At 41.6% G+C, this 14934-nt stretch overlaps 1 protein-coding gene across 1 annotated transcript in view; it reads right to left on the bottom strand.

Moving 5' to 3' along the window:
* Window positions 1-14934, bottom strand: part of f5 (coagulation factor V) — a 41643-nt gene that overhangs the window by 5288 nt on the left and 21421 nt on the right. Inside the window, exons 13-17 of the mRNA XM_034123634.1 lie at window positions 12053-14351; window positions 9396-9564; window positions 8036-8272; window positions 4262-4475; window positions 3220-3399 (exon numbers count right to left, since the gene is read on the bottom strand). Of these exons, the coding sequence (XP_033979525.1) occupies window positions 3220-3399; window positions 4262-4475; window positions 8036-8272; window positions 9396-9564; window positions 12053-14351 (3099 nt within the window). The remainder of the gene's footprint in view (window positions 1-3219; window positions 3400-4261; window positions 4476-8035; window positions 8273-9395; window positions 9565-12052; window positions 14352-14934) is intronic.

The following is a 14934-nucleotide window of genomic DNA, read 5'->3' as shown; positions in this document are numbered from 1 at the left end:
AAATGCACTTGTGTACGTCTTTTATACATGAATATGTGTCCCCGGTGTTCCAGGGAACTCACCAAGTGTCAGAAAACACAACCCTCTCTATTTTCCTCCATACCCAAATCTCTAAAAAAGGGGCTGCAACGGATCTGATAAAAACTGATCCAGATTTGAACACTGTCCTGACGTCAGGACGGTGGCGCTACGGCTATTGGGCCAACTCCACCAATCAGGAGGAGACAGCCACGGCCATTGCCGTTCGAAAGCGCTGGAGACGCTGTAGTACATATGCCAGGCCTGTAGGTGGTGCTGTTCTCACAGAATCTGACCTTGCTAAAACAGATCTAAAAAATTGTCAAATTGAGCAAAATGAGGCATGGCTAAAATGTATGATCTGTTTGGTATTTTGAACAGAAACGTATAAATATGCCTTATATAGGTATGGTCCTACAATATATCATTTAAATATACCATGATAGGTCCACTTTAATAAGTAAAGAAATCTGCCAATAGAACAAGTGAAGATTTGCTTGGTTAGATTTCTTTAAATGACATGGGATATTTAGATAAATGAGATCTTAATTAGCTGGGAAAACTTATTTTGAACTATATCTTACCAGGATCAGTAAATGTTATTACAAAATAAGCCTGAAATGCTCAAAAGTTTTCAGTTTTCTGACGTTAGTTGGTGATTTTCCAATAAGAATTTGTTTTAGTTTTTTTAATCAAGTAAGATTTATTTGTTAAAACAAGCTTAAAGAACTTGTTTCATTTGACATACAACTCAAAATAAGATGTTTTCAAGAGTCTTGAAGATGCATTGTCTAAAAACAAGACCCTATATCTCACTGCATTGTTACCTCTTCAGTTATTGTGTCTTATATCGAGTGTAAAGACATATTCTTAGAGTAGAAATTAGACGAATATACTTGGCAAGATTTTGAGTTTTTACAGTGCTGTGTATTTCCCTCGTGTTCCTTGTTAGTTTGTCGTTGTTTTTCACGTGGTTTGGTTCTTGATGTCTCTGGTCTGCCCTCCTGTGTCCTCCGAGTCTTCCTGGTTTGATTTAGTTTTGTTGCTACTTTTCCTTTTGTTAATCGTCCCTGCTTGCACCGTTTTTTGTAAGTTCAGCTTTCATTTTAATAAAGCTAGCTTTTTGTTCCTGTCCTTATATCTGCCTCCCCTGTTTGTACTCTATTTGGGTCCGTACTCTTGCCAAACCCGGCAGTGTTGGGGTAGTTAGTCAAAAAAAGTAATGCGTTACATGTTACTAGTTACTTTAAAAAAAGTAATCCCTTACTTTACTTAGTTACTCACTGCTGAAAGTAATTAGTTACACTACTAGTTACAATACTTTTGGATTACTCTGTAACATCACCTGAAAAAGGGACGTTAGATTTATTTTTCTATCTTCCCGTTATGCAGATAGTAAAAGTAACGCAAGTAACAAGCTAATTTCGTGCTTAGTAACTGTAATGGGAATACTGCTGAATGAACAGTAGCGAGTTATGGCGCATTTCCACTACACGGCCTCGCTCGGTATGGCTGGGCCTCGTTAGGACTGGCTCACTTTATGGCGCATTTCCATTACAGTTTAGTAGCTGGGGTAGTATCTATAGTAACGCAGTGTAGGCGGAGCCGTGACGTCATCTTCAATGAGAACCCCAGAAAAACAACACAGCCGTTAGCTGTTAGCACTCAGAGCTCACAGCTCCTCATATCTGTTCAGAAACTAGACAAAAGTTAAACAAGTACAAACCACAGACTGCCTGTGTCATGGTGAATACAGTCGCTGCTTTATTTATGTCTGTATAGGCCGTTGTTGTGAGTGTGGACGGTCGGAGCATATACTGCGTTAGCTTAGCCAATCTCCATTTAGAAAACACGCATTTTAAAAGGTTTTTCGCCTGCCGTCTGTCTGCAGACTTGACAAAGCATTAATTCATGGTTTTTACTAACCGGTATCAGTATGTTGTTACTTCGGCATCATTTTGAAACGTGTATTACAATTAAATCACGGTCAAATATGTCCATCTTGTTGTAGTTGTAGCCCCCTTGCCAGCGATGCTCTCTCTAGTTTAGCATACTCAGCCCGACTCAGCCTCGTTGTCTCTGGCCCTAGACCCACGATTTTATGAGGCCAGAAAAACTGTGAATTAGGACCCGCCGGCCGGTACTAGGCCAAGTGGAAACGCAACCAAAGACGGGCCGCTGACGTCACAGCCCTCTTAAACCGTGCTCCGCGCTGTAGTGGAAACGCGCCATTACACTACTGCGTTACAAACAAAAGTCATCTGATTACTGTAACGGTACGTCCACACGGCAGCGTCGCGTTGAAGCTTGTCGGTGGGCGTATCTGGCTTGGACCAACAACCAATCACATTAATCTCCCGCCCCGGACACACAAGCACGCCGTTTGATTGGCTAGAGCTTGTACTGGCATATGTTTTGATTGGCTGGCGCTTCCGTCGACGCTTGAAAAGTTGAACTTTTCTCAACTTTCGAAGCGAGCAATGGAGGCAAAGCGACGGAATCACAATGCAGTTCGGCAAAGCGTGACGTCACCCCATTCAAAGTGAATGGGAAGCGAAGCACGCAACGCTGCCGTGTGGACGTACCGTAACGCGTTATTTTGAAGCGCGCTACTCCCACCACTGAAACTCTGACAATAATTAGGTTAAAACATCCTGTCTCTGCTTCTTTTTTGACATCAACTAAAGCCAGTAGATATTTTCCATGTTGCAGTTTTAGAGAAACGCAAATCCAAATAGAAACGGGGACTTTTTTCAACTTGAAAGCATGAAATCAGAAGAAGTAATGACTCTGAATGAACACACACAGCACACACACACAACAACACCACAACACACCACACACACACACACACACACACACACACACACACACACACACACACACACACACACACACACGACCACAACACGACACACACACACCACATCACACACACACACCACACACACACACACACACACACACACACACACCACAACACACACACACACACACACACACACACTACACACACACACACACACACACACCCACACACACACACACACACACACACACACACACACACCACACACACACACACACTCACCACACAGCACACACACACCCCACACACCCACACACACACACACACACACACCACACACACACACACACACACACACACACACACACACACACACACACAGTGTTTCTCACCCGGCAGCAGAGGGTAGACGGACTGTCTGTAGCTGCTGATCTTCTTGTGAATGAACGTCTGTCCGTGGAAGTTGATGCTCTGGAAGTCTTTGGGAGACCCCATGTTGATGAGGTACCAGCTCACCAGCCGGTTGGTGTACATCCTCAGACCCTTCAGGTTGAATATTATTCCATTGATGGCTTGGGAAGAAACAGACAAAATGCAAAATGTTCGTTTAATCATTTTTGGTGAGGTTTCTTTCCTTTAAGTGATCCTTGAATGCATGAAAAGTAACGTGCAATTACGTAACTACCACTACGTGTTTGCACTACTAAATACTGTTAATATTTACATTAATTATGTGACCGTCTATGTTTCCCGTAGTTATTTAATTGCTCTTTTTACTGCACTGTTAGTGTATAGTTGTATTATTGTGCTGCTGTGTTTATTGTATTTGTGTAACTCTGGCACAACAATTTCCTTCAGGATAAATAAAGTCCTATCTTATCTTATTGCAACTCAGTAGATATAATATCAACAGTGTTTGTATTCTTCAAGGTTTCTGCGGGTTTCAACAAGTTACATGTAATCCTCTTGAAGACCTTTTTGAGATGACATAAAATGAAAATGAAATGTGTGTTAAATGAATTTATGTACATTTTTAAAGACAAAACTATCCTAATGCTCTATATTACTGCAATAAATATATATATATATAAGGGTTTGACCAATATACCAGTTGTCGGTATACTAAGTCATGTAAATTATGTAAATTGTGTATTTATTTCAACAAGGACCATGCATACAAATACATTAATCTCAGAAAAGAGAAGAGATGAGTTATGCCAGATTATAGCTAATAGCTCATTTCCATCTGCAGTCCATTTCAGACTAAATGCATTCTGACAACCCAAATTCATTCTTCATTCATTTTAAGATATATACATCTGTGATTTTTACCAATTTCTAGACTTGTTATGTCCTTTTACTTCCCGCAGAAACCCGGTTCTTTGTGAGTAGGATTTAAATCAGGATAGTTTGAGGTACATTATAATGCCTTACAATGGAATTGGAGGCTCTTGTTGTTTTGGCCCGTATATCTCCTTTTGCTTTTCCTCTGCATCATCTCCTGGTTCTCGTTGTAGTACCAGCTCTGAGACTCATCAAAGGTCATGAAGAGCAGCGTGAACTCCCTCATGTCGGGGATGTTTTTCTCCAGAGTCCCCTCTCGACACACCAGCAAAGGCCCAATCAATCCAGAGTGAATATCCCTTTCCTAAAAACAAGAGGATCCACTAGGGTTCATAACTGTTTTAATGTAATGCACTCTAGGTGCTTTTAAAAGTGAAACATTGGAGGATCTGAGTGTCCTTGCTGGTTGATCAAATGAGAGACCGTCACTTAAATCTGTTGGAGCAAGGTTATGTAAAGCATATATAATATATGCTGCCTCTGTATGCTGTTTCAAACACTCCACCATCGTTTCTGTCCCCAAAAAGACAAAAATCACCAGCCTCAATGACTACCGCCCAGTAGCACTCACCTCCATCATAATGAAGTGCTTTGAGCGGTTAGTCAAATCATTCATCACCTCCTCCCTCCCTGAATCTCTGGACCCCCTGCAGTTTGCCTACAGAGCAAACAGGTCCACAGACGACGCCATAGCCCTCACCCTCCACACTGCCCTCTCACACCTGGACCCGAAGAACAGGAACACATATGTGAGAATGCTGTTCATTGACTACAGTTCAGCATTCAACACCATTGTGCCCTCCAAGCTGGCCATCAAGCTCAGAGACCTCGGGCTCAACAGCGCCCTCTGTGACTGGATCCTGAACTTCCTGACGGGCAGACCCCAGGCAGTGCGGGTGGGAAATATCACATCCTCCACCCTGATTCTCAACACCGGTGCCCCTCAAGGCTGCGTGCTCAGCCCTCTCCTCTACTCCCTGTTCACTCACGACTGCGTGGCCATACACAGCTCCAACACCATCGTGAAGTTTGCTGATGACACGACCGTCATCGGCCAGATCACAGACGATGACGAGACGGCGTACAGAGAGGAGGTCGAAAACCTGACATCTTGGTGCCAGGAGAACAACCTCCATCTCAACATCAGCAAAACAAAGGAGCTGATTGTGGATTACAGGAAGCAGCAGGGAGAGGGACACGCCCCCATCGCCATCAATGGGACTACGGTGGAGAGAGTCAAAAGCTTCAGGTTCCTTGGGGTCCACATCACTGAGGACCTGACATGGACTCTTCACACCACCACCATCACCAAGAAAGCTCGACAGCAGCTCTTCTTCCTCCGCAGGTTGAGGAGGTTCAACATGGACTCCAGGATACCCTGCAACTTCTACAGGTGCACGATAGAGAGTATCCTGACCTTCTACAGGTGCACCATAGAGAGTATCCTGACCTTCTACAGGTGCACCATAGAGAGCATCCTGACTGGCAGCATGACGGCCTGGTACGGCAGCTGCACCGACCTCAACCGTAAGGCTTTACAGAGGGTGGTGAAAACTGCACAGCACATCACCAGGACAGAGCTGCCATCCATGAAGGACCTTTACTCCCAGCGGCTCAGGAAGAAAGCCCTCAGGATTATCAAAGACCCCCATCACCCCAGCCACAAACTGTTCAGTCTGCTGCCGTCTGGCAGGCGTTACCGCAGCATCCGGACTAAAACCACCAGACTCAGAGACAGTTTCATCCCACAGGCAATAAGACTGTTAAACAACTGAACTGTTGAAACAACATCCATAACATTCATCTGCTACTTAGTAATTATTTATCTATTTATCTAATATATCATTCCAATAGCTTGCATATAGACTCTTATTGCACTGTTTCACTATTTCACTTTTTTTAAACTACTTTTCTTTTTGAATTTACTTTTTAATATTTACTTGCAATATATTGCAAGCTGAGGGGGGCTGAGGGGGCTGCGAGGATCCACTAGCACCCCTCCCCCCAGCGCATCACAGTTTCGCCGCTGAAAGAGTGTGTGTGTGTGAGGAGCTCCACGGATTGGTCCAATTGGACCAATGGGTCCATTTGGGTATGGAAAAAGAGAAATGTCCAACGAGGCGTTCTGGGGCAGCACAGACAGGTCTAGACAGGTTAGAGTTTTACTCGCTACAGGGTGTACTTTGAGGGCTTGTGTCTTTGCAGACCGTTTACATGCATAAAAAGCTTCATAACACACAAGGGGACGGGTAATAACCGGAAAAGCATGACATGGGACCTTTAATTTATATGTTTAAAGGTCCCCGCGAAATCCACTTTTTCATGTATTTTCTACATAAACGTGTTTATGTGTAAAGAGATTTATATAAAAACCTGTCTGAAAATGAGCTGATCAGATTTTGGCCACTTTATGATGTCATAATGATGTTTTGGCTTGTGTAACCATTAGCCAATCAGCAACCAAGGTAACCCCCCCCCCCCCCCCCCCCCCCCCCCCCCCCCCCCCCTTATCACCTGAATCTCCTCCTAGAGCACCATTGAGTTCTTTGTAACCAAATGTCTCTCAGAGGGGCGTGGGGAGGGGCTCCTTATTTTCATCTGAAGTAACAGACAGAGAATCAGCACTTTGGAAACAGGGCTGAAACAGAGGGGATTATGGGATGCTGCAATGATCTGTTTGGTGTTTCAGCCAATCAGAGACAGGTTCTGTATATATCTGAGACCTATAATATATTGATGAAAAACAGTACAATAGGAGATCTTTAATCCCTATGTGTTCCCCATCCAGGCAGTGCCACTGTGTGGCCGGCGCTCTGGTGAAAGACATGAGGAAGACGGCAAACATACATTAAAAACATTTGTAAATCACAGAAACGTTGATATATCTTAGGGGTGTAACGGTTCACAAACATTTCGGTTCGGTACGTACCTCGGTTTTTAGGTCACGGTCCAGGTAGCGCTTTGCTAACATGGCAACATAAGGATATTTGGCGTTTGTAATAGCTTTGGCTCGGTCTGAACTTTTTGCGAGTGTTGGAGGCTTAAATGCTAGTGGGAGTTGGGTTTTGCACTTCAGTCATTTTTATTTTGGTACCGGTGATATTTACGTTCGGGTGATGCCTTTTCAAATGAGTGTGCAAGTTTGATGTATTGCCAGCCGCGTAACCAATTTTAGTTGAACAATGCCGACAAACAGCTTTGGTTCGGTCCACCTGTCTTTGTCCGTCATCCTTGTACATAACTGTGAAACCAAAATGTTCCCAAACCGGAGACTTCAATGATGATGGAGGATTTTCGAGCTCAACTTTAACTGCGTTCGCCATTTCGACAGTTCCTCAAATTACAGACTAAATTTGAACGCATCCCTGTGACCAGCTCTCATAGTATGCCTCTCGTCCAATTAAATGACTTGGTCGCTCTATGACGCGTTGAACCCAATGTGAGAAAATTACACTGAATGCTGCGACGCAGCACCTGAGATTACTTCCCAAAAGTTGTTCACGTTCTCAATTGTTTACGTTTAACGTTATATTCGTTCGGTACACTTCGGTACACACGTGTACCGAACCGAAGGGCCCATACCGAATATTTTCGGTACGAATACGTATACCGTTACACCCCTAGATGCTGCAATGATCTGTTTGGTGTTTCAGACAAACACTTCAGAGACATATATATATATATATATATATATATATATATATATATATATATATATATATATATATATATATATATATATATATATATATATATATATATATCTAAGACCTATAATACATTGATGAAAAACAGTATAATAGGGGACCTTTAAATAGCATTTCCAAGCAGGTTAATACATGTCTAAAATACAAATGTACTCACAGGATTGACGCCTGAATAGTAGGCCCAGGTCCGGCAGTGAGACTCTGTTGGCATCGGCCCCACCTTAGAGTTGACTTTCCAGATATATGTGAAGGTGGTGTTGGGTTGAACCTCATTGTCATATTTATACCAGTACTCAGAGCCATCCTCATAGGACAGACCCTCTGTCTGCTTGGTATAGGTAACTCCATTCGGGTGTAAGGAGTACGGACGGCTTGCTTTGTTCATGAACACCACCTACAAGACAAAAAATACATGATAAGGTAACGTATTTGTAGAGTTGAAGGAATAGTATTTATTTCACTTGCACATTGAGATGAAAAAAAACAATGCTACTCTTTTATGTCGGGGTAAATATGAAGCTACAACCTGTTAAAGGTGGGGTATGTAATTTATTTCAGAAACACTTTTTGCTATATTCCATGGAATGCTCTTAACATCCCGATAGCAATGAATATATTAAATGCTTTGACAATAAATACATAAAAAAATGTCATCTGTGGAAGCCGTAGCGCTGTAAAAAGCACGACCAATCATCTGAGCCGGCCCGGCTAAAATAACTGGATGGCCTACCTGCCTGTCAGCCTTCTATCTGTGCAAACTTATCTTGTGCCCTCATTGGTCATGTGCGCGTTTGTGTGTGTTGGAGGAGGGGCTCTGTAAGGAAGTGGCAGATTTTTTCCGGCTGTGTATTTTCAAATTCTAGCGATCTCGAGCTGGTTTCTCCAAAATTACCCACCCCACCTTAAAGACTGTTAAAACACCTGCACTTTTGAAAGATCATCCATAACATTGATGACTCATTAATCATATATCATATTCCAATTACTTGTATATAGACTCTCCTTGCACTATTTTTATCCTATTTTATTTGTATTTACTTGCACTATTTTAACTATTGTATCAGTTTTATTGTGTTGCACTGTTGGAGGAGCCTGTGACCTACAGTAAGATTTTCATTGACATATCTACACTGTAGCTATGTACACATGCCAATAAAAGCCTTGGAATATTGAATCTTGAAGCTAGTTAGCTTAGCACAAAGTATGTAAACATGGCTAACCCCTGCTGGAAGATACTGTTCCTGCACATTAAATAGTCTGGTATAAAACCCAATGTAAAACCAAGGTTTAAAAGGTGAGCTTCAGAAGTGTTAAATATGAAGCTACAACCAGAAGCTAGTTAGCATAGCACAAAGCATGAAGACATGGCTAACCCATGCAGAAAGATACTGTTTAAAAAGTGAGCTTTAGAAGTGTTGGTACACAGATTTAATACCAAAGACCAAATAGTCAAAAGCCTTTGAATCCATTGATTTGAAAATGTGAGATATCGGAAGTGCTCTCAGATGAAGTCTTACCATGATGCTTTGTCCAACCTCCGCCTTGATGACAGGTCCCAGGATGCCTAGATGCTCATCCATTTCTCCACGGATGTCTGGTGTGCTGAAGCTACTGTCCATGTAGCCTCGGAAAACCACCTTGGTGAACTTAGTCTCTCTGCTGTTCTGCTCCGATTTGTCTTGCCTCCTGTGGGGATTACAGGACCAGATCATATATTTGCATGGATGTCTACCAGAGATGGCAAAAGTACACACATCCTTTACTCAAGTAGAAGTACAGATACTCGTGTTTAAAAAAAGTACTGACTAAACTTCTTCACTCAAGTAAAAGTAAAGAAGTATGGGCTTCGAAATGTACTTAAGTAAAAAGTACCCATAGCTACCAGCTGTTTTAAAGAGTACCTGACCTCCCTTTATATTAATAGAACAATAATGTCATTGTTCAGGGATGCAAACTCATCAGGTATGAAAAAGGTGACAAGGATCCGAGCCCCCCGACCCCACGGAATATCGGCTTTAAAATGAGGAATAACAGAGGATTTTAGCAGTCAGAACAACTAAAGCAGTTAATAATAACAGAAACGCCAAAGAGTCACATATAATAGAAATATATAAAAGCATTTATTTTAATTGTGTAGCAGTCCGTTTATAATTTTGGCAGGACTGTTGAGCATTTTGAAAATGTATTTTCATGCCTCTGTGCAAGGCTTAGTCTTTCTATCTGTATAGCCAGTGGTGTAAAGTAACTTCAGTAAGTTCATAAACTCAAGTACTATACTTGGGTACAATTTTGAGATACTTGTACTTTATTTAAGTATTTCAATGTTTTGCTACTTTGTTCTTCTTCTCCACTACAGTTCAGAGGTAAATGGTGTACTTTTACTCCACTACATGTATTTAATACCTTTAGTTACTTTACAGATGTGGATGAATGATGTGAAATATAATCAAGTGTTAAATCAGACTTTAGTTCCACCTGGAGTAAATTCACAAGCTACCCTGCAGTATACAAAGTCATTCAAACTAGCTGCACCTTTACCAGCTTTGAGAACACTTTCATGATCAATCATTATAAAACATATCATATATATTATTCTGAAATGGACCAATCTGCACAATGACTACTTTTACTGTCGCTACTTTCACTATATTTTGATGATAATACTTTTCTACTTTTACTTGAGGAACATTTTGAATGCAGGACTTTTACTGTAACAGAGTATTCCTACACTCTGGTACTTCTACTTTTACTCAAGTACAAGACCTGAGTACTTCTACTTTTACTCAAGTACAAGATCTGAGTACTTCTACTTTAACTCAAGTACAAGATCTGAGTACTTCTACTTTTACTGTCCCTACTTTAACTATATTTTGATGATAATACTTTTGTACTTTTATTTGAGGAACATTTTGATTGCAGGATTGTTCCTACACTCTGGTACTTCTATTTTTACTCAAACCTGAGTACTTCTACTTTTAATCAAGTACAAGATCTGAGTGCTTCTACTTTTACTCAAGTACAATATCTGAGTACTTCTACTTTTAATCAAGTACAAGATCTGAGTGCTTCTACTTTTACTCAAGTACAAGATCTGAGTACTTCTACTTTTACTCAAGTACAAGATCTATACTTATACCACCTCCGTTTATAGCCTATGAAAAAAACTATTAGAAAACGAAGGCTAAAGCTAACGTTAGCAGATAGTGACAATGTATGCTAGTTAGCTAGCTCGACAACGATAATATAGCGACAGAAAAACTTTTCAGTGCACATCACGCTCTGCCGCTCCGACAGGGAGCTCTGCTCTGAACACCTGAACGGCCCATTCTAACAGCTGTTCACCAGCGGTGCAGTCTGTGCCACAGTGACTCCGGACCGCACAGTTAATATTAACGAACGCACCCGTAGATAATGTAGCTAATGAAGCTAGACCATCATCGTGGAGCAGCAGAGCCTTATTATACATCCATGAGCAGAGCCGACAGGCAGGAAGACTCAAGCACACAGATCGCGCTGCATTATAATATATACACCATGCGTGTCATGATGGCACATAACAGCTCGCGGCCGCAGATTACTCCGGGTCCCAGACCACCCCCCATACCCCAAAAATATTTTTATTGCAGATCTACATGAATCACACAAACGACCTATTTTGGATTCAAAACGGCGAATTTCGCCGAAAGGTGACAAGTTTGCATCCCTGTTGTTAGCTAATGAATGTGTCCATGCTGAACAACGGCAACATGACAACGTTTTCATTGGTCCCTCTTCTTTAGAGAAGACCAGGAAATGATGGATACACGGATCGTGTTCAAATCAATAGGCACGCAATGACTCTAAATAATAATGATCACGCCACCAAACACACATTCAAACTAAAGGAACCAGCCGGTTTGGAAAATGTGAGAAGTAGAAAGTACAGGTATTTGTGTTCAACATGTAAGAAGTAGAAAGTACAGGTACTTGTGTTCAACATGTAAGAAGTAGAAAGTACAGGTATTTGTGTTAAAGAGTTGTCAGAAAAAGTAGTGGAGTAAAGTACTGATACCATACAAATGTACTTAAGTACAGTAACAAAGTATTTGTACTACACTACTTCCCACCTCTGATGTCTACCCATGTGTGTACAGTTTGTAATAAATCTGAATCGTCATATTGACTCTAAGCTTACCTCTGTCCATAGCCACCATAGTCCCAATTCACCTCTTCTGCAGCGATGAAATAAGTCCTGACGTTGGGACCTGAGAACTTCAGGTAGTATTTGGTCGTGTCGTCCAGGTTGAGAATCTTGATGTCTGTACCACCGCTGTAAGGGTCTACATAAGTCACATACTCATATTCATCTGCGGTCACATCTCCCTCCATCGCCAGATGATCCGGATCGTCTCCAGGAACGTACAACTCGTAGTCGCTGAAATCGGATCGAGGCACACCGATGACTACAGGCTCGTTGATCAGTTCTTCTTCATCAGTGACGGGTTGCAGAACGGGTCGAGACCCACGTGGAGTCATGGCTGGGCCAAAACCTCGAGGAGAAAGAGGTAATCCACTCCTCGACTGAGGTTTGTACTCCTTCTTCTTCTTTGTTTTCATGCCTAGACCTTTCGGGGGTCTCTGACGAAGACTTACCTTCCGGATCTTTTTTGGAGGCGGTGTTGCTTTGGGGGTTTCTTTCGGAAAATATTTCATCATGTAGTCGGGAATATCCACGGGTTCCATTTGGTGAGTGCTCTCATAAGTCCAATTGTGCGACTGTGTTTTGACGGGGGTTGTTTTAATCACCTGTGAATGGTTTCCTGTGAGGTAGATGAGCAGTTCTTCACTTTCCTCCGAGACACTTAGCTCCTCAGATTGGCTCTCTTTTCCTGCGTCGCCGGAGAGGGACACATTACTCTTATTGGAGAAACTTTCTGCAGAAGATGTGTAGTTCGACTCATCAAGAAGTGAGGTAACATTACTCTCTGTTGTGTTAGATCTGGATATATTCTGTTTACTCTCGAGCAAAGCTTGTGATACATTTCCCAGGCTTGAGTCGGCTTCGATAGTTACGTTTTCAGAGGAATTCATTTGAAGTGTATACTCAGGTTCTTCTGTAGTGTCATTGCCATTGGTTTTGTTGTCTGTGCCGTCCACTTCCAACTCTAAGATGGTTAAGTTGCTTATGTCCATGCTAACCTTTTCAACATCAGCTGCTGGAAAAGACAATGAATCATCATCTGCTGATACGTTAGCTGCTATGTTGTTTTCATCTACCTTTTCTGCAGAGTTTGACAGAGACGTTGCGTTACCGTCTGTTGAATTAGAGAGATTTTTCACGCTAGAATTGGACGTTGGCACAGAGTAAGAAAACACGTCACCTCTTGTGAGAATCTCCTCTGAATCAGTAGTCTGGTTATCACTGGTCAAGGTTACATTGAGTTCTTCAGTCTCCAAGATTGAACTTGCATTTCCTGTTAAAGTCACGGTAAGATTGGTAATATCTGTGGGTACATCCGCTGATAGTACTGTAACATTGTGAACTGTTGTGTTATTTGTGTCAGAAACTGCAGAAGCGCTGCTGTTTGTAGTTAAGTTGTCATTCTTTAGCACTATATTTGGGCTGTACAAAACGGTTGTGTTCTCTATTTTATTATTCAAAGAAGAATCACCAAAGGTTGACGGCTGACTGCTGTTCTGCGATTGTGTTGTATTCTCACTGATGCTTTGGTTTAGCAAATGTACGTCCGTGAGGTTAAATCCATCCACCTTTTCCAAGTTTGATAATAATGTCTCGTTGATTGCATTTGGCTTTATGGATACATCTCCATCTGCTGATAATACCGTAGCATTTTGAACTGTTGTGTTGTTTGTGTGAGAATCGGCAGAAGCGCTGGTATTTATAGTTGCATTGTCACTTTTTAGTAAATTTGGGCTATACAAAATGGTTGTGTTCTCTATTTTATACAACGACGAATTACCAAGTGTACTGCTGTTCTGCATTTGACTTGTGTTCACTTTAATGCTTTGGTTATACAAATCTACTTCCGTGAGATTCGATCCATCCACGTCTTTCCAGTTTGCATTTGGCTTTGAAAAAGAGGTTTGTGTTTTATTCTTTGTCCCTTTGAAATGAATCATGACATTTCCATCCTCAGGCACATCAACAGCATCATAGTCGAGGAAAGAGAGGTCCAACTGGTCCACACCTGGATCTTTGGATTGGTTCTTCAGAGATCTCAAATCCCATAGCTCTGCATACATGTCTGTGTCAATGTCTATCTTTACTGGCTTATTTTCCACCGCAGGATTTGGCTTTTCCTCTTCATTTTTGATTTCGGGAAGTCCCTGAGGGTTCCATATATGAAACGTATTCTTGTAGTCGTAGCCAGGGTAATCGTACTCGTTGTCACGATAGCACTCAACATCCTTAAACTTGACGCGCATTCCTTTGGTCGTCTCATGGGAGTTCAGGGACGCCAGGAGCCAGACACCTTATATGAAAGAAACACAAAAAACATCAGATGAAGACCTTAAAACAACTGTCACTTTTCACGTGCAAAGGTTCCAGATATTGCCAATTGGCCCTGAGAGCTTAAATTAAGAAGCATCTTGCAAATAGATGCAACACAAGCAATGCACAGTATTTAATATTCATGCCTCGAGGTTATATACCTCTTCTTATTGGTCAAGTCTCCGTTTTACTTCCTTGTCTGTCCGAAATGTCATCACTTCATAATAATTGTATCTTTTAGACATGTATGTAAAATGTTCTTATTTAGCATATGAGTTCAACAGTTTTGGCCAAAGATGTGATTTGTTAAGTTGCAAATCAGTACTTTTTTTGTGTCAAAGTTGACATTTAAACCACATTTGAAAATATTTACTCCCTCAGATATAGCTTTCACAAGAATTGGACAAACGAGTCACAGTGACATTAACAATTGACCTTTGACCACTGTAACCGAACCCCAAAAAAGGTGATGCCTGGAAACTTCTTGCAGCAGTTTTCTGTATTTGCAACGCTTTTTCTTAATGCAGCGTATTTGTTTCCAAATTGGTGAAGATGTTTCTCCA

This window comes from Trematomus bernacchii, unplaced genomic scaffold (assembly GCF_902827165.1).
Source record: "Trematomus bernacchii unplaced genomic scaffold, fTreBer1.1, whole genome shotgun sequence".
In the NCBI taxonomy this organism is placed as follows: domain Eukaryota; kingdom Metazoa; phylum Chordata; class Actinopteri; order Perciformes; family Nototheniidae; genus Trematomus; species Trematomus bernacchii.
The sequence above is the reverse complement of the archived record's forward strand: the minus strand, read 5'-3'. Positions and strand labels throughout refer to the sequence as shown.